The 20,718-nt window shown below is 50.9% G+C and overlaps 2 protein-coding genes and 1 non-coding gene across 5 annotated transcripts; 1 reads left to right on the top strand and 2 right to left on the bottom strand.

Moving 5' to 3' along the window:
• Positions 1-1,987: 1,987 nt before the first annotated feature.
• Positions 1,988-7,577, bottom strand: rpl18a (ribosomal protein L18a). Its single transcript, XM_086201483.1, has 5 exons — positions 7,425-7,577; positions 5,690-5,869; positions 3,912-4,041; positions 2,346-2,455; positions 1,988-2,134 (listed from the first exon to the last, which is right to left on the bottom strand). Exons 1-5 carry the CDS (start codon positions 7,440-7,442, stop codon positions 2,042-2,044), a joined length of 531 nt encoding a protein of 176 aa, XP_086057609.1. The 5' UTR covers positions 7,443-7,577; the 3' UTR covers positions 1,988-2,041.
• Positions 6,780-6,910, bottom strand: LOC147262535 (small nucleolar RNA SNORA68). Its single transcript, XR_015115529.1, has one exon. It is a non-coding gene; the product is annotated as a small nucleolar RNA SNORA68 (small nucleolar RNA).
• Positions 7,512-19,442, top strand: xpot (exportin, tRNA (nuclear export receptor for tRNAs)). Of its 3 annotated transcripts, none has more exons than XM_086201466.1 (26): positions 7,512-7,548; positions 7,926-8,093; positions 9,559-9,707; positions 10,968-11,050; positions 11,126-11,182; positions 11,268-11,337; positions 11,544-11,762; positions 12,051-12,235; positions 12,313-12,481; positions 12,965-13,201; positions 13,282-13,320; positions 13,405-13,467; positions 13,543-13,667; positions 14,473-14,617; positions 15,310-15,429; positions 15,497-15,591; positions 15,709-15,778; positions 15,964-16,202; positions 16,748-17,033; positions 17,171-17,360; positions 17,572-17,688; positions 17,775-17,890; positions 17,972-18,019; positions 18,096-18,167; positions 18,473-18,529; positions 18,613-19,442. In XM_086201466.1, exons 3-26 carry the CDS (start codon positions 9,621-9,623, stop codon positions 18,637-18,639), a joined length of 2,916 nt encoding a protein of 971 aa, XP_086057592.1. In that variant the 5' UTR covers positions 7,512-7,548; positions 7,926-8,093; positions 9,559-9,620; the 3' UTR covers positions 18,640-19,442. The 3 variants fall into 3 exon arrangements, with proteins under 3 accessions (XP_086057592.1, XP_086057593.1, XP_086057591.1); XM_086201467.1 differs by lacking the exon at positions 7,512-7,548 and adding an exon at positions 7,571-7,761; XM_086201465.1 differs by lacking the exon at positions 7,512-7,548 and having other exon boundaries at positions 7,771-8,093.
• The last annotated feature ends 1,276 nt before the right edge of the window (positions 19,443-20,718 follow it).

Raw genomic sequence — 20,718 nt, 5'->3', positions numbered from 1 at the left:
GGCTCGCTGGTCAGCTTCTTCAGGTTTTTCAAAGGGGCCATTTTGCTTCTGATGAATCCAGAGTGTTTTTTTCAGTTCTTCTTCTGCAGTTCTTTTCCACGCAGCTTTAACAGCGCGGTGAAACAAACTCCAGGGACGTCGACAGTATTTCAAACCCTGGCGTCAGCCTGAAGCTGCATTAATGTTCCTGGCAGGTTCTCAAGGAGCTCCGCTGGGAGACGTTGTGAGCAGTTGGACCTTGAGAACCTTCAGCGTGGTTCTAAACAGCCTCTCAACTCCAACAATAAAAAAGCGGCGTGCATACTGAGCGTCTTTGTGCAGAGTTGATTTCTGAGGCTGTGACCTGTTTCCTGTCAGGGGTTCTTCAAAGAGCTGCTTGCCAACAACGGAAAATGTTGCTGTGAAGAGCAGCGAGACTTGGATCTGGCTCATAAACCGGCTGAGCATTAGAATTTAATTAAGCCGTTTTACTCCTGTTTGGTGTGTTTGCGTTGGCGTGAGCAGCTCATTCCTGGAGGTGAGGTCACCAGACACTGACGGGCTCGCCGTAATGGTTTTACATCTTTATGACTGTGACTCACTCACAAGAATGTTTTCCATCACTGAGTGAGGTCTCCTCTCTCTCTCCCTCGCCGCCACCCAGGTCACTCTGGTCCCGTCACACCCAGCAGCTCCTCTGCAGTTGACCACCGCCGCAACCTGCCAGCCAATCAGCTTCCACCGCTGCCATACAAACACTCACTTCCTGTTTTAGAACTAGATTAAGGGTTCCAAGCTAAATCTGTTCATGCAGATTTCATGCAAGTGGTTGCAGTCAGCTGTGATGTCACAGATTGCGTGGGTACGCCATAGCAGTGAACAGAAGCAATCAGACGAAGGACGATTTTCAATCAATCGGTTAATTGATCGGTCAATCGTTTTTGATTTGCTTTTTTTTCCTGTTATTTTTTCAGTAGCTTTTATCTCTTTAATATACGGTTAGGTTTTATTAGTTCCAGTCCCTTGTTTGTGGGCTTTCACACGTCAGCCGTGACGACATTTATGATCTAATCTGATTGTTCCATTCTTTTTTTGATTTGTCATAAACTTTTAAATTGGAAATAAAGTTTCTATTTACTTTTTCCGAACTGCAGCCGTTTGATTACATCACCAGTGACATCATAGCACTTCTTTCAGATTAAACCAAGTATGTTCCAGTGTCGCGGAAGACGGTAGCGTCGTCGTGTGACGTCACAATCCACTCTCCGACCATTTCCTGGTTATGATCCGGGATTTTCAGATAGCTCCACCCTTCGGCAGTGCTTTTCCTCCGAACGTAGGTTCGACCTACCGACCCATCGGGTCGAGCAGCTCCACGTCACCGTTCGGCGTTCACATATTCGTTACCCGCGTCAGTCACGTGACGTCATCAAAGGAACCCTACCAGTTGCCAGAGCCTTCTTCTCCATGTGTTGGAAAACGCCGCCATCTTGTGGTCACTGTCAGCAGCTACAGCGAGAATTCTCCGCGTCGGTACCTGAACTGACGGACTCGGATGGCGGCAGCTGATCATCGATCCGAGTTCGAGTGCTTGACTTCCATGATTGTTACCTTTTATCGTCGAAGAGTTTTTACATTTCACTGTTTGTAGCTTTGTGCAGCTAAAAACTAGCAAGCACGCACGTGTGAATCAGAAATACTCGGTAGGTTGAATACTACATTCTTGGGCTTGAGAACTACCTGACGTTAGACCTGACGTCGCCCACACAGCAGCCTCCCCTCGTCGGCGGCCACATTAGGTTCATCACCCGATGCTTATTTATTGACCCAGGAGAAGCAAAGGCCTCAGCAGTGCTGAGCTGCAGTTAGCAGGTCCGTCTGCTGTTAGCCTGCAACACGTTCATTCACAGCTGCTGGCGGCCGCCACTGACCCCTTCCCAAGGGGCCAGGATCACTCCTGAAATAAATCGGCACGTTAACGTCCTGCTCTTACTGAGCCAGTCTCAGACAGTGTTTCAACTCTGCAACTTTATTGATTCCTGCACAGACAACAGCTCCACGGTTAGTAGAAGGTGTTTGGTCTCTTGGTGGTGAAGCGAGGTTTGTGCTGGCGGCGCAGGACCCGATGAGGCAGCGGGAACTTGATCTTGGAGTCCTGCGAGAGGAAGTTGTGTTACTTTAACATGTTACAACCACAATTCATCTGTTGTCTGTCGCCACGTTCTGAACCGCCAGCTTTGAAGATGGACGCTTCAAACATGGAAGAGGAATCTGGCTGTTTGTCTGGCGGGTTTGCTGGCTGGTGCTGACCCATGTGACGGCAGCCCAGAGAGAGACCCGCAATAATAAGAGACCGAAGAACTCACGTGGAACTGCTTGATGGCCGGTCTGCGGCACTTGTTCGCAGCGATGATCTGCACCTTCATGATCTGGATGGAGTGGGCACGGGCACGATGGCGAGCGCCCATATCCCGGTCTGAAAGATGGCCGACATTTGAACCATACACTTGATAACAGGTCAACAGGAGGAGACGGATTGAAAAGGATGAGACTTTTCCAAACTGACGCTAAAGGAAACCTCTCGTGCTGCTGGTCAAACTTAGGTGGCTCCGCCTACTTAACACAGACACTCTTTCTCCCGGTTCCACCGAAGCTGGCTGAGCTCATCTGGCATGGTTTTTCCTTCCTGCGGGATCACATCTGGTGTCCCAGCACAGGAGCGCCAACTCATCTGTCCTCTCACTCACCCGGTACTTTCACATCTCATCTGAGTGGAAGCTAACGTTCACCTGCTCAGGTGATCTGCTCCCAAGTGGCGAGCAGGTTGCCACAATCGTCTGCTGGTGGAGGAACCACAAGATGACCACTTCCTGTTGGACTACAAACACTTCATCCCTGACACGACCACTTCCTGTTGGACTACAAACACCTCATCCCTGACATGACCACTTCCTGTTGGACTACAAACACCTCATTCCTGACACGACCACTTCCTGTTGGACTACAAACACCTCATCCCTGACACGACCACTTCCTGTTTGACGACAAAAACCTCATCCCTGACACGACCACTTCCAGTTTGACTACAAACACCTCATCCCTGACACGACCACTTCCTGTTGGACTACAAACACCTCATCCCTGACACGACCACTTCCTGTTGGACTACAAACACCTCATCCCTGACACGACCACTTCCTGTTGGACTACAAAAACCTCATCCCTGACACGACCACTTCCTGTTTGACTACAAACACCTCATCCCTGACACGACCACTTCCTGTTGGACTACAAACACCTCATCCCTGACACGACCACTTCCCGTTTGACTACAAACACCTCATCCCTGACACGACCACTTCCTGTTGGACTACAAACACCTCATCCCTGACACGACCACTTCCTGTTGGACTACAAACACCTCATCCCTGACACGACCACTTCCCGTTTGACTACAAAAACCTCATCCCTGACACGACCACTTCCTGTTTGACTACAAACACCTCATCCCTGACATGACCACTTCCTGTTGGACTACAAACACCTCATTCCTGACACGACCACTTCCTGTTGGACTACAAACACCTCATCCCTGACACGACCACTTCCTGTTTGACGACAAAAACCTCATCCCTGACACGACCACTTCCCGTTGGACTACAAACACCTCATCCCTGACATGACCACTTCCCGTTGGACTACAAACACCTCATCCCTGACATGACCACTTCCTGTTATTTGGCTCCAGTCCTGTTTTCTTGCTGGCGTGCAGAGACGTTGAGGTCACGGCGGTGTTGATTGTTGGTCACTGCATGTAGACAGCATTCAGCTACGTGATTGAATGTGCAGTTGTGATCACGTCCATCAACAACCCCCACCAACCACATCCCAATAGCAGCAGAGTGACTGAGGGCTGCCATGGCGATACTCACAGCACTGCGTGACTGCTCCAGAGGTGGTCAGGTCGCGGTACTCTCGGTACATGTTGTGGGTGCCGCTGCGAGAGTCGTAGCGCAGCCAAATCCCAAAGTTCTTCACCTTCAGCGGGGTCTTCTCGTGGACCTGGAGAAGGTCAAATAGTCACAAGAAAATGGCGTCAAGATTTCATCCAGCAGGAGACGGTTTCATGTTCATGTCCTCCAACTTCATCTCAGGGTCAAAGGTCAGAATATTCACACAGAACCATCATCTGCCTAATCAGGCCAAGGTGCTTCCAGCCCAGCGCTGCTCCAAATCTCTAGCCAGACTCTTCTCTTCTGTTGTTCCCAAATGGTGGAACCAACTACCGAACTCTGTGTGTTCTGCTGAGTCCCTTTCTACTTTTAAGAGACAATTGAAGACTCAATTGTTCAGAGAGCACCGAGGCACTGAACCTGACTCTGCTCCTCTTTGGGGTAGAATCAGTCAGAGGGTCCAAGACCCAGCACTTAGTGACTATGTAGCACTAACTGGGTTGTGCGATGTTGTATGTTTGTTATATAAAAAAAATAAAATAAAAAAAGGGTGGGGGGCGACACTTCTTCTGCCACTAGATGGCAGTACCTGTGACCAAATCACAACTGAAGCACTTTGGCGCTTCCTATGGACTTTTCCTTAATTAGGTCTGAATTCTTGCTTGTGTTGTACATCGCTTTGGACAAAAGCGTCTGCTAAATGAAATTGTAGAATTGTAGAATTGTAGAATTGTAGGATTGTAGGATTGTAGAATTGTAGGATTGTAGAATTGTAGAATTGTAGGATTGTAAAATTGTAGAATTGTAGAGTTGTAGAATTGTAGAGTTGTAGAATTGTAGAATTGTAGGATTGTAGAATTGTAGAGTTGTAGAGTTGTAGGATTGTAGAATTGTAGGATTGTAGGATTGTAGGATTGTAGGATTGTAAAATTGTAGAATTGTAGGATTGTAGGATTGTAGGATTGTAGAATTGTAGGATTGTAGGATTGTAGAATTGTAGAATTGTAGAATTGTAGAATTGTAGGATTGTAGAATTGTAGAATTGTAGGTTTCCCTCCTGATCTGCACCAGTTTCCTGCAGACTGTTCATCAGTCTACTGACAGGAACTGACCTGTTCTGATCTACTGAGTCACAACCTGATGGAACCATCCTCAGAACCGTCCAACAGACCTGCACCAGAACCATGCTCCGGGTCCTGATCAACCCGTGGGTTATCTAGCTAGCATTCTTCCGGCTGTCAATCCTTTCGAGGACTTCTTCAGAGTTCTCATGTATTTTCATTTCAACTACTTATATATCTCCTTCTGTATCTGTCTTTGTCCCCGTCTGTCCATCAGTCTCTCCTCCTTTCTCTCTCTTTATCTCTGTCCCTCTCTCTCCTTCTGTCTCTCTGTCTTCCTCCATTCTCTGTCTTTGTCTCTGTCCATCAGTCTCTTCTCCTTTCTCTCCCTCTTTATCTCTGTCCCTCTCTTTCCTTCTGTCTCTCTGTCCTCCTCCATTCTCTGTCTTTGTCTCTGTCCTGCTCTCTCTCCGTCCCCACTGATCCTGGACCTGCTCTACTTGGACAGAGTCAGGACAGAACTTTGGTTGGGGTTTGGTGCCACAAATAAACCTGACCTGACTTGGACTGTGCAACCTCTCCTGGGTGAAGCAACTGGTGAAGTCCAGTCTTTTACCGGAGGGTCAGCCTTTTTAAACCAAGGACTTCTGTCAACACTCAGGATGAGCTGGGCTCTCGTTGCTGGCAGGCACCTACCAGGCCACAGTAGACCGTCTCTCCAGACGCCTTCTTCATCTTCCTCAGCTGGGACACGAAGTACCAGAAGCGGGACTTTGCCACGACATGGTTGGGGGCGAAGATTCTCATGCGGTACAGAGGGGGGGAGGGGTTCTTGGCAGAGGGCAGCAGACGCCCGATGACTTTGTATTCCCTAAGCTGCAGGAATGACATCAGGACACATGAGGAAGTGAAGACCTGAGACAGAATCAAAGCGGCCAGCAGCGTCCAAATCTCCTCACATTCAGTCAGAAAAGACAAACACAGCAAATCTTAATGGCTGAGTCTCCACTGGAGCAGTGACCAGCGAGAGGCCGGATGACACCAGGAGCTGAACCAGCTGACCAAACCTACGGCACTAACGCTTTGCGAACGCTTGGAGCCTTGGTGGTTCTCAGAGATCCACGATGTCACACCGCGCCGCCAAGCAAAGAGATCAGTTCATTCAGGGGTGCAGTGTCTTGCTCAAGGACACCGGAACCTTTGCAAATGAGGATGCAATCAGCGACCCTTCTGTTGCTAGGCAGCGACCTCCGCCTCGCCCCGCAACTCATCGTTAAGCTTGCTGCAGCTGCTGCGCCCTCATAGCAATAACTTCATACACCACAGTAGCGGGTGAACCCAGGACCGGTCCAAATCTGGGGTGAAGTATCAGCGCATCTCTAACTGTCGAGCAGTGACACCTGATGGCGTCACTATTTTGGAGTTTTCTCTAGCAGGATGTCAATCATTTCCTGGCCCCACACCTGTGCACATCAGCATTTGATGCTTCTGTCTTTTCAGAAAGAAAATGAGTCTTGTAGTTTGGGGCTGCCGACAGACATTAGTTGAATTTTAGTGAGCATGTCTGAGAATGCCACAAGTTTACAGACTAAAGGAGGAAACCCTGAACAGCTGCAGGCTCAGGTGGGGAGTCCTTGAGTCAGATACACGCGTAAACCCCGCCTCTCCTTAATGCCAAGCCAGGCAGGAGCAGATGCTCCAACACTGCTTCAACATCGACGTGCATCAAACCACTGAGCAGCTCCTCCAGGATTCAGCAAAACTGCAGACACCCCCCTCGCTGAAAAGTTGTTGAACCTTGAATTCACTTTCAAAGGCACTGCAGCAGCAGAGAAAGGCGACAAGGATCAGTTTCTGTGTGCACACCAGACAAGATCCCACCACGGCCATGGTGGAACCTTTGGGTTAGGGTGCAGAGCGTGGAACCCGTCCCCACGACCACAGTTCGCATCCGGAACCCGGGACCTTATTAATAAGGACGGAGAACTTCCAAACACTCCGGGAACGTTCGGACCCGACTGGACGGACAGTTGCCGATTACGACCCGGAGTGTTTGTGTTCAAATCCGCTGAGATCACGCGGCTAGCTCTAGCTAGCATCAGTAGCTAGCGCGGCACTCGCCGAGTCTCGTCACTAACGTTTACTACTCCATCAAACGCAGGACGGTAGAGAGAACGCGTCGTCACGAGCAGCCGTTTACCGGACGCACTGACACAGTTCTATCCGCACATCCATGTCGTCCACATGGTGCCCCGGACGCCATATTGTTACCGCGAGAGTACCGTCACACCGAAGATAAAACGATCGTGTACATGTCGACTTTTCCGACACGTGAACCGATGAATCAGAGAACAGCGTCGTTACGGAGGGAAATCTGTCCTCGGAATCCCCGCAGCGCTCGCCGGTAACGGTGAAAAGGAGTTTTACGTACTGTGCCGGACGCCTTCATGGTGCCTCTCGCTCACGGCCAGGACAAAAGAGGAAGCGGAAGGGCGGAGTCTCCTCATCTCAAACGGACGGTGGGCAACGAGGAGGCGGGACTTCCGGCACCACTGGTAGGAATTTCGTCTCATGCTGGTGATCGGTAGCGATGCCAAACGTCAAGATTATTATTGGAATAAACAGATTTATACACACAAGTGTTCTTCTTCTTAATAAAAGATTTTAAACCACACACCAGCAACAAACAACGCGTGGTGAGAGAAGAGGAACCAATCACATTCAGAAGCTCATCGAACACGAACGTTCGCTCGAGTGTCGGAGCTCAGGTGGACTCGAGATGGCACGCTACGTCAGGCTGACGTCAGCCAGAGCGCACATGAGCTAACTAACATCATCGTCGTTTCCACAGAAGCGAAAAGTCACATCGTGTATGAGATGCATAAAACCGCAATTTAAGCATTTTCTAATTTATCCACTAATCTGTCGATAGGCGTCGGTGTGAACGAACCTCTTCCTGGGGTCATGACCCGGATGCTCACCGGGTGGACACGCCGTCGCTTCAGCCCGATGTGCTCCGGGTTTCTGGAGCCTTCGCTGCCTCTCCGACCAGCCGACGCGTCGAAGGAGGCACACACGCACCGGTTCAGGTCCTAAGACGGTAGGTTTCCCCGAACGGTCCGTTTGTCCGTCACGTCTCCTGGTTAGCGATGAAATCATCGGCGGTTTGTAGCCGTGAGATTTCCAGCGCTGGAGTGGTAGGCGAGCAGCAGGTGACCGTTAACGTGTCCCGGTAGTCACGGAAAACATCAGAAAGCTGCTTTGACTCCCAGTAGACGGTATGCGTCGCCGGTAACCGAAGCTCTCCGATCCGGTTGCTTGGCGGTGTCACGATGACTCTTAAGGCCGAGTTCAGCAGCTTGTCGGCTAACGCTAGCTGGAGTTAGCATCAGGCGGCTAACAGTTGGCTCTGGTTTGGGGAGCATGTCGCGCGACGGTGTTTTCTGCACCCCCAGCCCTCCAGCCCCATATCTCCATCCCAGTTAAAATTGGCCGCCGTTCGACCCATGAAGCGTCCGGTAGACGTGGCTCCTGAGCGGGGTCCGGAGTGGGAACGGGCCGTGGAGGCTGGAGGTGTTGGTCCCGTGTTGCATCATGCGGGTTGAGCCTCACCTGTAGTGTTACTGGGGCCTGAGCCTGAAGGTACTTTATTATTATTATTATTATTATTATTATTATTATTATTATTATTATGAAGATTTTAAAGAACTTTGGTTCAGAGTCATGATTACTTTTGCCGTGGAACGGTGCCAGTCTCGTGGGGGCAGCTCTGTGGTCGCGGTGCTCGGAACCTTGTCACATCTGTTACCTGAGGCGGAACGGCCGCTGATCTACATGACGTCAAAGTTCACCACCGTGAGCCTGCTGAGTCGAGCGACCCGTGACCGGGAGGCGGATGCTCTGGTGAGGAGGCTGCGGGCCCCGCGTCACGGGCGATCCGCGGGCCTTTGTTACGTTTACATGCGTGTTTAGTTTGTAGGAAACCAGAAGATGAACCTTAGTAACTGTTAGTGACGTGTTGACCTGAGACAGACGAGCGACCAATCACCAGCTTACAGGCTGCTGAGGCTCTGAGTCAGCCTTCATCCTTCCATCATCCTTCATCCTTCCATCAGCCTTCATCCTTCCATCAGCCTTCATCCTTCCATCAGTCTTCATCCTTCCTTCATCCTTCCATCAGTCTTCATCCTTCCTTCATCCTTCCATCAGCCTTCATCCTTCCATCAGTCTTCATCCTTCCTTCATCCTTCCATCAGTCTTCATCCTTCCATCAGCCTTCATCCTTCCATCAGTCTTCATCCTTCCATCAGCCTTCATCCTTCCATCATCCTTCCATCATCCCTTCATCCTTTCATTATCCCTTCATCCATCCATCATCCTTCCATTTTCTACCACCTATCCCAGCTGACATTGGGTGAGAGGCGGGGCTAACCCTGGAATTGTTGCCGGTCCGTCCCAGGGCCGTCCGTGCAGATGTTGGTGCTCCACATACAGAGCTGCACCAGTCAATCCAAGGTTTTCCTTCAGTGAAGTGTAAAAGTTCACATCCTCCATGTTTCTTCCAGATGAGAGAAACCTGCCCGACAGCAGCTGAGAGGACCGTCGCCATCTTGAAACTAACCCACGAATGGCCTGTCAGTCTGTCGCTGCAGTCATGGACGAGCAGGCCCTGCTGGGGCTCAACCCAAACGCCGACGCCCGCTACAGGCAAAGGGTGAGATACTCGCCAGCTCAGGTTGCTCCTCTGTCCAGATGGACTCTTGACTCTCTCAGAGAGAGCCTGCTAACACCACTGGACTCCACCTTAAAGTGAGGCATCTCAGCACTGAGCTACCCTCTGATGCGTGACCTGGGACGCTGTTGTAGTTGGATGTTTTTTTGGTTTATCCAGTTTATATAAATAGGTACATAATATAAAAGACCACACCCACTTTTAGGGCGAGTCTCATCATCCATCATTTCAAGAGTGCGACATGAAGGTAGAGCCCCTCCTCCAGGGAGCTGAGACCCAGGCTAGTTAGCTTAGCACAATGACTGGTAGTGGGTGGGAAGTGTTAGCGTAGCTCCGTCTCTGCCTGCATTAATATCAGGAGGGTTGTGTAACCCTGGTGATGAATACCAGTTTAACATGAGGAGACGTTGTAGTGGTAGAATCAGACACGTAGCTGGAACTACTTTCCTGACTGGGAGCAGTGATTTGACGCAGCACCTCCAAAGCTCCATTGGAACTTGGGTCAACAGAACCAAAGGTTTGTTGAGGACTAGAAGAGCGACTGCTGCTACTGATGATGATGAGGAGGATTCCTGCTGGACACACCAGAATCCTGGACCTGAGCTAGCTGATGCTAACACTTCCCACCCACCACCAGCCATTGGGCTAAGCTAACTAACCTGGACCTGAGCTAGCTGATGCTAACACTTCCACCCACTACCAGCCATTGGGCTAAGCTAACTAACCTGGACCTGAGCTAGCTGATGCTAACACTTCCCACCCACGACCAGCCATTGGGCTAAGCTAACCAGCCTGGACCTGAGCTAGCTGATGCTAACACTTCCCACCCACCACCAGCCATTGGGCTAAGCTAACTAACCTGGACCTGAGCTAGCTGATGCTAACACTTCCACCCACTACCAGCCATTGGGCTAAGCTAACTAACCTGGACCTGAGCTAGCTGATGCAAACACTTCCTACCCACTACCAGCCATTGGGCTAAGCTAACTAGCATGGATCTGAGCTAGCTCATGCTAACACTTCCTACCCACTAACAGCCATTGGGCTAAGCTAACTAACCTGGACCTGAGCTAGCTGATGTTCACCATGGAAACGTAATTTAACTCAGGAAATTAAAGGGCTACGAGATCTTTTATTAGCCCTCCTGACTTTAAGACTTCAACTGTCTGTGTTTGTGAGACTCAAAGTGCTCTGACTGCCACTGTTGAAGGCGTAGTCATTAACCTGTGTCTCCACCATCAGGCCATGGCGTACTTCGAGCAACTGAAGGTGTCGCAGGATGCTTGGGAGGTGTGTGCAGAAGCTCTCGCTAAAGGCGTCTACGCGTGAGTGTCAGAACAATGCGATGGTGCTGTGGTGGAGTGTTTGGTTGTTGCTTCACAGGTGTTTGTTAATTCCAGTGACGACCATGTGAAGTTCTTCTGCTTCCAAGTTCTGGAACATCAGATCAAGTTCAGGTAAGGTCAGAGGTCACGATCTACGTAAGAGCATCTATGTTGGCGCGGCATGTGTTTGTCTGATGGGCGTGTGGTTGCGTTACAGACATGCTGGACTGAGCGCAGCTCAGCAGCAGCTGATCAGAGAGACACTGATGAAGTGGCTTCAGTGTCAGGTACACACACTCACACACACACGACCATCAAATCAACACTCTCAGAGCATCATGGGAGTTGAGTCCACTACTGCGTGGAGACAGTGATGTAAGGGAAGGATGAAGCAGGAGGAATGGCTGGCTGATGATGACAGTGCCTCTCCATTGATGATGTCATAACATCAAGCCCGCCCCCTCCTCATGTAGTCTATGTCTCTCCGCTGCAGCTGATGAATGCTCAGCCCGAGAAGCCCTTCATCAGGAATAAGGCGGCACAGGTCTTCGCCTTGACTTTCGTCATGGAGTACCTGACACTCTGGCCCAAGTTCTTCTTCGACATCCTGTCTCTAGTGGGTCTGAACCCTCACGGCGTCGACATCTACCTGAGGACCCTCATGGCCATTGATGCTGAGGTGGTGGACCGGGACATCCTGCACGCTCCAGAGGTGAGACTGGCTTCCTCGGCAGGTTGGTTCTGAAATGGTTGCAGGTCAAATAAATGCTGGAAGTGATCAGTCAGTGGGAGATGGCGGTCGGAGGACATGACTGTTGTCAAGGAGATCAGAGGATCTACCAGCACTGTTTGGTTTAATGCTGAAGATAGTTGGCATGTTTCCATGGCAACAAAATCATTGCAAAGTGTTTGAGGGATGCTCGTCTGATGATGGAAGTGCGGGCTTCATCATCCTGGACGGTGGCGGTGTTAAGCCGTGTGGCCTCTGTCGGTGCCTCAGGAGACGCGCAGGAACACGTTGATCAAAGACACCATGCGGGAGCAGTGCATCCCCAGCCTGGTGGAGTCCTGGTTCCAGATCCTGCAGACGTACCAGCAGAGCCACCCGGAGCTCACCTGCCAGTGTCTGGAGGTGGTGGGTGCCTACGTGTCGTGGATCGAGCTCAGCCTCATTGCCAACGACAGGTCAGTCTTGTCCTGCTGAGGGGGGGGGTCGACCAACGTGTGACGAGGCAAGAACTTCTTCTTTGCGTGTGTTTCAGGTTCGTTAACCTGCTGCTGAGTCAGATGTCGGTGGAGGAGCTCCGGGAGGAGGCCTGCGACTGCCTGTTTGAGATCATCAATAAGGGGATGGACCCGGTGGACAAAACCAAGCTGGTGGAGTCTCTGTGTCAGGTGCTGCAGTCGGCCGGCTTCTTCAACGTGGAGCAGGTGAGACCCCGCACCTTAGGGCTGTGTGTGTGTGTGTGTGTGTGTGTGTGTCCGTCAGAGTGACAGGGAGGAGCGCTAGAGATGTAGCTGTCTGCAGGCCAGGTCTGATCACCCTCTCCACTCAAACCCCTCACCTGGTTCTGAGGCTGGTTCTGACTAGGGCCAATATATCAGCATGGTCCAAGTCCTGGGACATCAAAGTGAACAAAAACATGTCATTTCCTGTTGCAATCAGGGAATCTGCATTACTTCCTTTGCCCAGGCTCCGCCCCTCCCCCATGTTTGGTGATAATCAGCCTTGTAGCTGCTGCTGACCAGTAAAGAGACACCTCTGAGAACAGGACTTCCTGCTCGTCTTCATCCAGGAAGTTGAACAATAAACTGGTTTTATATGAAAGAAAGGATGCCTTGCAGAGGTCACCGGGTCACGCAGTCTTCCTGTGTCCTCGAGTAATTGTCTCCCTCAACTTCCTGTCTTGTTAGGAGGAGGACGTGGACTTCCTGGCCAAGTTCTCACGGCTGGTGAACGGGATGGGACAGAGTCTCGTCCTGAGTTGGACCAAGCTGGTGAAGACCGGCAGCGTGAAGGACGCGGCGGAGACGCTGCAGGCCATGGAGGCCAAGGTGCCGCTGCTGCTGCAACTGTTGGTGCATGAAGACGACGATATATCGGCCAACATCGTGGGCTTCTGCTACGAGTACCTGCACGTCCTCAAACAGGTGAGGCGCGTCCTCCGGGGCCCCCCCGTGTCTTCCTCTGAAAACCGTCCTGACCGCTGTGTGTGTCTGGTGTGTTGCAGCTTCCTCAACTGACCGACCAGCAAAAGACCAACATCGAAGTGAGTCCTTGTTTTTGTCACTGTTTGTGTCCACAATCTGAGCTGATGTTGGAGGTAAGACGTAACTCCTCCCCCTTCCCTCAGGCCATCATGCTCGCCGTCATGAAGAAACTGACATACGATGACGAGTACAACTTTGAAAACGAGGTAAGTGTCTGGCATGTGATGGTGGTGGTGGCGCCCTGACAGGAGAAGGCGTCTGAGCGTGTGCTGTTGTGTCAGGGCGAGGACGAGGCCATGTTCGTGGAGTACAGGAAGCAGCTGAAGATGCTGCTGGACCGCCTGGCTCAGGTGTCCCCGGAACTGCTGCTGGAGGCCGTCCGCCGCGTCTTCAGCAACACCATGCAGTAAGTCCTGCACAGTGGCTGACTCCGGATCAGCCATGACCGTCTTACTTGAGCGTGTGTGTGTGTGTGTGTGTGTGTAAGCGCCATCAGTGATTGAACACACCTTCATCTGCAAAATTCTCTTTTCCTCCACATTCAAATATCTAAAAATGTGTTCAACACTTAATATCCAAAATGTTTGCTGGTTATTGAACGCATCTCGGCCACGCCTCTCAGGGAAGAATGTTGAGTTCCATCATCACACGTACCTGCAGTCATATACCTGTGTGTTGAGCGTAGGGGGTGTGGCCATCACAGCGGCACACGGTGAGGTTCCCTCTTAAAAATGTGCGTTTTGAAGTCATCAGAACATTGCAGAAGTAATGACCAGAATTTTCGGACTCGCTCAGAGCGTTGACACAGTTTCAGCTGGAATTATGAAGATCCCGCTGCCCGTTTTGATGACATCACGCAGTCAGCTTGTCACAGCTAGAGGAAGGTGGGGCAGGAACTTCCTGTCTGGTGACCTTTAGACAATAAGAGACTGATATTGACACTGTTGGACTGGCACTGGCGAGAAGGCAAGATGACCCATTGTACAGGTTGTTGTAGCTCCACCTCTCTGTGCACAACCACGTGCTGCCTCCGTCATACGTGGAGGTGTCGTCTGAATCTGTCCACCATCATGGCAAGATGATAAAGAAAATATTTGTGTTGCTGCCAGTTCAAATTTGATTGTCTTACATTAAAAATGTGATGAGAGAAATAAAAAAGTGTGATGGCGAGCCAGCAGCGCTCTTTAATCACGGTGCGTGTCATTTTCCAGGAGCTGGCAGACGGCGGCGTTCATGGAGGTGGAGGTGGCCATCAGACTGCTGTACATGCTGGGTGAAGCACTCCCGGCGTCTCATGGCGCTCATTTCTCTGGAGATACAGCCAAGACAAGTGCCCTGCAAGACATGATGAGGATGGTTAGTCATGTGACTCACCTGCCAAGATGCGTGGAGTCTACTTTAACTGGATGAACGTGATCTTCTGGAGGTCTTTCAGTCAGGTTTTAACCCCGCGCAGCACCGAGTCTGCTTTAATAAGGGTTTTTAATGACATCCTCCTGGCAAACGGTTCTGGGGATCATGTGATTCCTGTCCTACTGGACTTAACTGCAGCGTTTGATACAGTGGAGCACATTATTGTAGTAACTCGGCTGCAGCACCTTGTGGGCATTTGTGGTAGTGCTCTGGAGTGGTTTAGGTCCTACCTGGCAGACAAAACTGTATGTGTAAGCTTTGCTGGCTCTGAGTCCCGCCCCGCTCCTCTGTCTTATGGGGTTCCTCAGGGCTCAATCCTGGGGCCCTTGCTGTTCTCCTTGTATCTACTTCCCCTGGGTTCCATTCTTAGAAAGCACGGTATCTCTTTCCATTGTTATGCTGACGACAGCCACATATATGTGCCACTGAAAAAGACAGATGTCTTTTCTTTGAAACCACTTCTAGCATGCCTCGACGACATGAAAGCCTGGATGGCTTTAAACTTTTCAAACTTCAATGAAAAAAACCAGAAGTGATGGTGTTTGGTCCTGATGGCTACGCAGCCCTGCTTGTATTTAAAGTGCTCGATAAATAAAGTTGAGTTAACACCTGTCCATGTGGGTTTACCTCCTCAGCTGGTGGCGTGCGGTGTCAGCGGCTACCAGCACAGCTCTGTGTCGCTGGAGTTCTTTGAAACAGTTGTGCGATACGATAAGTTCTTCATCGTGGAGCCACAGCACATCCCCATCGTCCTGGTGAGTACCGCTGGCACACACGGCCACGCCTCAGTCAGGGTCTGACCTGTTTGGTGTTCACTGCCAGATGGCGTTTTTGGACCAAAGAGGACTGAGACACAACAGCCCGAAGGTCCGCAGCAGAGTGGCGTACCTGTTCTCCAGGTTCATCAAAACTCTGCAGTGAGTCCCCCCACAGCACCAGAACTAGAACACAGGAACATCATGAGCTGATGCAGGTCTGTCACAGGAAAATGGTTGTGTGGTGACGTTAACGCTACTGCTGGTCTTTGTTGACAGTAAACATATGACGGCGTTCATCGAGGACATCTTGACCAGGATCCAGGACCTGCTGGAGCTTTCTCCACCTGTGAGTATCAACATCACATGACCTCTGTGGCCAGAAGCCCTCACGTTGATTGGTTTTGGTGAATAGCGAAACACAAGAGGTCCCTTGCCACCTCCTCCTTACATTGTATTACGAGTTCGTTGTGGCGTATCTCGTTTCCTCGCCGCTGCTCCTGGTACTCAACGCTAAATTCCTCTTCTCTTCAGGAAAATGGCTTCCCGGCCCTGCTGACCAGTGACGACCAGCTGTTTGTGTTTGAGACGGCTGGCGTGCTGATCGTGAACAGCGAGTGCGCTGTTGAGAGGAAACAGGTGCTGATGAGGAGCCTGCTGACGCCGCTGATGGATGCCTTCCGCCTGCTGCTCGCCAAACTGCTGCAGGAGACTGACGAGGAGAGGCAGGCCGCCCTCGCCGACTGTTTGAGCCATGCCGTCGGCTTCGCCAGGTGAAGACAAACCTTAGTGACATTTTAGGACAAATCTTAGCAGTTATCCAAGATTTTTAGGCTTTTAAGAGGAAATGGTGACATCTTGGACAAACCTTGGTGAGTGAGGTCACGTAAACATTTCTGTTACCATGACAGAATTCCATTCCCTGCTGTGAGGCCTCAGGAAAAACCTGGAGAAATGATGCAGTCTGAGAATTGCAAGTTTGAAAGATAAATGAAGCCGGGGAACGTAAGAAAGTCCAGGAGCCTCATTTAGAAACAGAGGAAATGCACGCCACTTCCTCCAAGCTGGCACGCACACAGGATCGTTGCCTCCCAAGTGTCGCAGCTCTTCATCGTGACCCTCCTCATCCTCACAGTGAAGCCAAGTTCCCCACAGACAGTAAATCCATCACCCTCAAACTTCCGTGATTAGGTTCGATGACATCATGTTGTTTGGGTGTGATGTCATCAGTCTGTGGTGGTGGCTCATGCTGGGACGCGTGTCCAGACCGTGCGCCGTATCTGATGATTCGTCTCTGAACTTTCTGATCTATTTGCAGTCGCACCAGCAAAGCGTTCAGCAACAAGCAGACGGTGAAGCAGTGCGGCTGCACTGAGGTCTACCGCGACTGTCTGCAGACCTTCCTGCCTGCGCTGAGCTGCCCTGTCCAGCGGGGGGTGCTGCGCAGCTCTGTGCGCTCCTTCCTGCACCGCATGATCATCTGCCTGGAGGAGGAGGTGCTGCCCTTCATCCCTGCAGCCTCTGAGCACATGCTGAAGGACTGCGAGGCCAAAGACCTGCAGGAGTTCATCCCGCTCATCAGCCAGATCACCGCCAAGTTCAAGGTTGGTTGCGCCCTCACGGATGAACTTTATTTACACTGCAGCAGAAGCACAAAGCAACAGGATGGAAGATTCACGTGACAGGAAACGGGAATCTGCTCAGCTGATGTCAGGCCTGGTGTCCCCTGTTGCCATGGCAGCGGCAGGTGTCCCCTTTCCTGCAGCAGGTTTTCATGCCGCTGGTGCTCGCCATCTTTGAGGTTCTAGGCCGACCGGCTGAGGAGAACGATCAGGCAGCTGCGCTGGAGAAGCAGATGCTGCGGAGGAGCTACTTCTGCTTCATCCAGACCATCGCAGGAAGTGGCATGAACGAGGTGATGACCAACCAGGGTGAGTTCGTGACTGACCTGTGAAGATAAGGCTATGTTTTACCGTAGGCGGAGCCAGGAGGGCGAGGTGGAATAAGAGGAGACGGCCTGACCGGACGGACGCTGACGTCATGCTCATGATTTGAAAGAAACACCAAGCTTGGCAACTTCTGTCAATCTTCATTCACGTTGTTTCAAAAATAGTGAGAAACCGACATCTTCCGTGTGTTCAGGAGCCGAGAACATGGAGCGGGTCGTGTTCACCATCATCCAGGGCGCCGTCGACTTCCCTGACCCCGTTGCCCAGAAAACCTGCTTCATCATCCTCGCCAAGCTGGTGGAGCTGTGGGGTGAGGTCATCCAGCCCAACCTGATTGTGAATGTGTTGTGTTGTGCTGCTGGTTCTCTCCTGACGGCGCTCTGGTCCGGCCCGCAGGAGGGAAAGACGGCATGGTGGGTTTCCCCGACTTCATCTACAAACATATCGTACCTGCGTGTTTTCTGGCTCCTCTTAAGCCGACCTTTGACCTCTCTGATGCTCAGACAGTCTTGGTAAGTACCTTTACTGGAGTTCAGTCTAGTAAGGGTTTTAACAAGTCCCTCACCTGTGCCATGTGCCGGCGTGTCTTCCAGACGCTGTCCGAATGTGCCGTCACACTGAAAATGATTCATCTCAAAAGGGTAAAACGAGCAGCTCGTATTTCAGCGCAGGTGATTTTTTGTCTGGGGGAATCGTTAAATTTCAGTTTTCTTTCAGGGGCCAGAGTTCATTCAGTTCCTACAGCAGGAATATCTACCGTCGCTTCAGGTGTCGCCAGAAATCTCTCAGGTGAGATGCCACTTCTGCTGGAAGACCAGGCTTTGGGGAGATACAGGCACTGTGGGAAATGTAGTGTGTTGAGTTAAAGTGCTGTTGGAACACGGCGGTTTGTAATGAGGGGGCTTCATTTTTACACCACCACCACCAGCAGAAGAGCCACAACTACGCCATTTTACATTCAGCATGCTAATGCTAACTGCTAATGTAGAACACCTGTTTTGGAGGCGTCTTACTGTCAGCGGGGAGGTTTTCAGGCAGTGAACACACTTCTCCACGCTACTGCGTGACGATGATGTTGGTGTTGGGTCCAACAGGAGCTGTGTCAGGTCCTCCAGCAGCCCGACGTCAAAGTCCTGAAAAACTACATGAAGGTTGGAGTTGATTTGTCATTTTCAGCTTTTAGATTCTGATTCTGTAGTTTCTCCATCCGCTAATGACCCCCCCCTCCCCCCAGGCATTCTTCCAGCGAGCGAAGCTGTAGGAGCTACACCAGGAAGTTGATGGGACGGCCGGACACTTCACAGGAAGTGGTTGAATAAGCCACTTCACTACTAAACATGGAACTTCTCATCGGAGCTGCTTTTGCACTTAAACAGTAAATGCATACAAAGCTGCGTCTGTGTCGGGTCACATGACACACAGCTGTGGGCGGACAAACGCCTCTGGCTGCCGGCAGGACGAGCTGTCCACGGGGACCCGTGATGGGGATGGACAACTGTGCCGTGTCCCGTGGGAGGAGCTGGTAGAAGTTAACGGATCAGTGGGAGAAACACAAAGTATCTGCACTATGTTTGCTGGTCACCCTGGAACCACCGGATCCCCACGGCGCCAGGAAGTACCAATCCATCCGCAATGTTAGACACGGTTGCATCAGAATGGACACTAATGAGGGCTGAACCATTAATGTCTTTGAGGGTTGATTTGGCGTTTGTAGTGCTCCCCCCCCTTAGATGTGTGACCCTGTTGCTCCTGGATGCTTCGTGGTTACGTTCTCACTGCGCGCTCAATGCCAGCAGTGTCTCACGGTCCACAGCGTTTCCACATTCATCTTCCTGTATGCAAGCAGCTGAATATGATTGCAGTGTTGCCATGGCGATGATCACTCACTACTCTGTTGTGGGAAGTAAAGTTGGGAGGGAACCACGTGGTTGCTCGCCGTGTGGAGGAACGGTTAATCGTGATGGAAGTTGTTTTTCCTGAAAAAAAAGGATTGCTTTGGCCTGGTGGTTTCAGATGGAAATGAACATGAGATGGAGGAACAATGATAAAGAAATGTAAATAAAGTTTCAAGGTTTAGTTTAGTTTTTCAAATTTTCATTACCGCCCTGAAACTGGAGGTCCACTTCTGGTCCAAATGGAAAAAAGCAGGCGATGGAAGTTGGAATCCTCGTGCTGACACCTTGGCTGAAGTACTTCTGACTTCAGTTGCGACTCAGAACCACTTTTTTATTTCCAGTTTTGATTTGTAAAGTGCTTCGGTGGTACGAGTATTTTTCTAGCGCGCACTCAGAGAGAGAGGAGTCCATCAGCCACGTCGTGATGTTGGCTTGCGATGAGTTGGTGAATCCGTGAGCGCTTAGAATTCTTCTCAGTGAAGCGTGCGGCTCAGCCCAGATCCTGATTCCACTGCAGCACGTTAGCATCCTGCTAACCAAGACCCTCATTAGTGTCGGCTCAGTCTCCACCATCGCACGCAAACAATCCACCTGCCAATGTTGAAAACTCAGGCTCACTTTCTGCTGCGCTGCCACTCACAAGGGGAAGAGTTCAGGGTCATGACATCATCACAGGGTCCCCAGGATCTTAGTCTGGATGACGGCGGCTTCCAAAGTAGATTTGACTTTATTAGTAAGAAACGGATCTACAGAATGCGTCCGTCGGTGGCCGCCATGATGAAGTAATCATTTATGTTGCTTGGTTTGAAATGTCTGGCCTGTAACCTGGTGCCCAGTCGTCTGCCTCTGTCGACAGGTTCCAGGGCAAACAACCCTGAGCGTCCGCCTTCTCTTCTGCTCCTCGGTGCGTCGGAGGTGGCAGGAGCCGCGGCTTCCTGTGCCGTCAGAGCCGCAGGCGGACGCCACCTTGACACGAAGACCAAAAGCGAAGTTGTTTTTGAAATTTAGTGTCCAGCAACCTTCTAATGTGACACTTTTCTAATGTTTATTGAAATGTTCAAACGCGGTTAATGTTTCCGTAGAATGACTGAAAACTGAGGAGAGATGAACATTTTTATGTAAGCTACGTTAGTCTTAACAGCAGGAAGCTAATTTGGTTGAAATTGTTCACAAAGGTAAAACTTGAAGCTGCTCTGCTTCGCTCGCAGTTCCGGTCTGAAGGCTAGGCTAGGCTAGGCTAGGCTAGGCATCGTGGGATGTTCCACTGTCTACTAAAATTCATTTTTGAGAGTGACGTGTTCACTGTATTACAATCTTGTGTTGTGAGGTTAGCCTAGCTTAGCTCTGTGCTAAAGCACACACCAGCACTCTCCTGATACTCACCTCAGTTCCGTGTTCTTAACACGTCTGACACTCGCAGAGCATTTGGGGCTTGAAACTGGTGC

The sequence above is a fragment of the Aulostomus chinensis genome, chromosome 4 (genome assembly GCF_037954235.1).
Source record: "Aulostomus chinensis isolate RoL2024-O1b breed Wild chromosome 4, RoL_Achi_v1.0, whole genome shotgun sequence".
In the NCBI taxonomy this organism is placed as follows: domain Eukaryota; kingdom Metazoa; phylum Chordata; class Actinopteri; order Syngnathiformes; family Aulostomidae; genus Aulostomus; species Aulostomus chinensis.
This window is presented reverse-complemented; position numbering and strand designations above follow the sequence as displayed.

Excerpts from the sequence above, each read along its gene's own strand:
- rpl18a (XM_086201483.1), bottom strand. Across the intron at positions 4,042-5,689 it reads AGACGGTCTACTGTGGCCTG|GTCCACGAGAAGACCCCGCT; the intron begins GTAGGTGCCTGC and ends GACCTTCTCCAG. Across the intron at positions 2,135-2,345 it reads CGGCCATCAAGCAGTTCCAC|GACTCCAAGATCAAGTTCCC; the intron begins GTGAGTTCTTCG and ends TTCCTCTCGCAG.
- xpot (XM_086201466.1), top strand. The coding sequence starts at position 9,621 with ATGGCCTGTCAGTCTGTCGCTGCAGTCATGGACGAGCAGGCCCTGCTG. Across the intron at positions 15,430-15,496 it reads AGCACATCCCCATCGTCCTG|ATGGCGTTTTTGGACCAAAG; the intron begins GTGAGTACCGCT and ends GTTCACTGCCAG. Across the intron at positions 15,592-15,708 it reads AGGTTCATCAAAACTCTGCA|TAAACATATGACGGCGTTCA; the intron begins GTGAGTCCCCCC and ends CTTTGTTGACAG.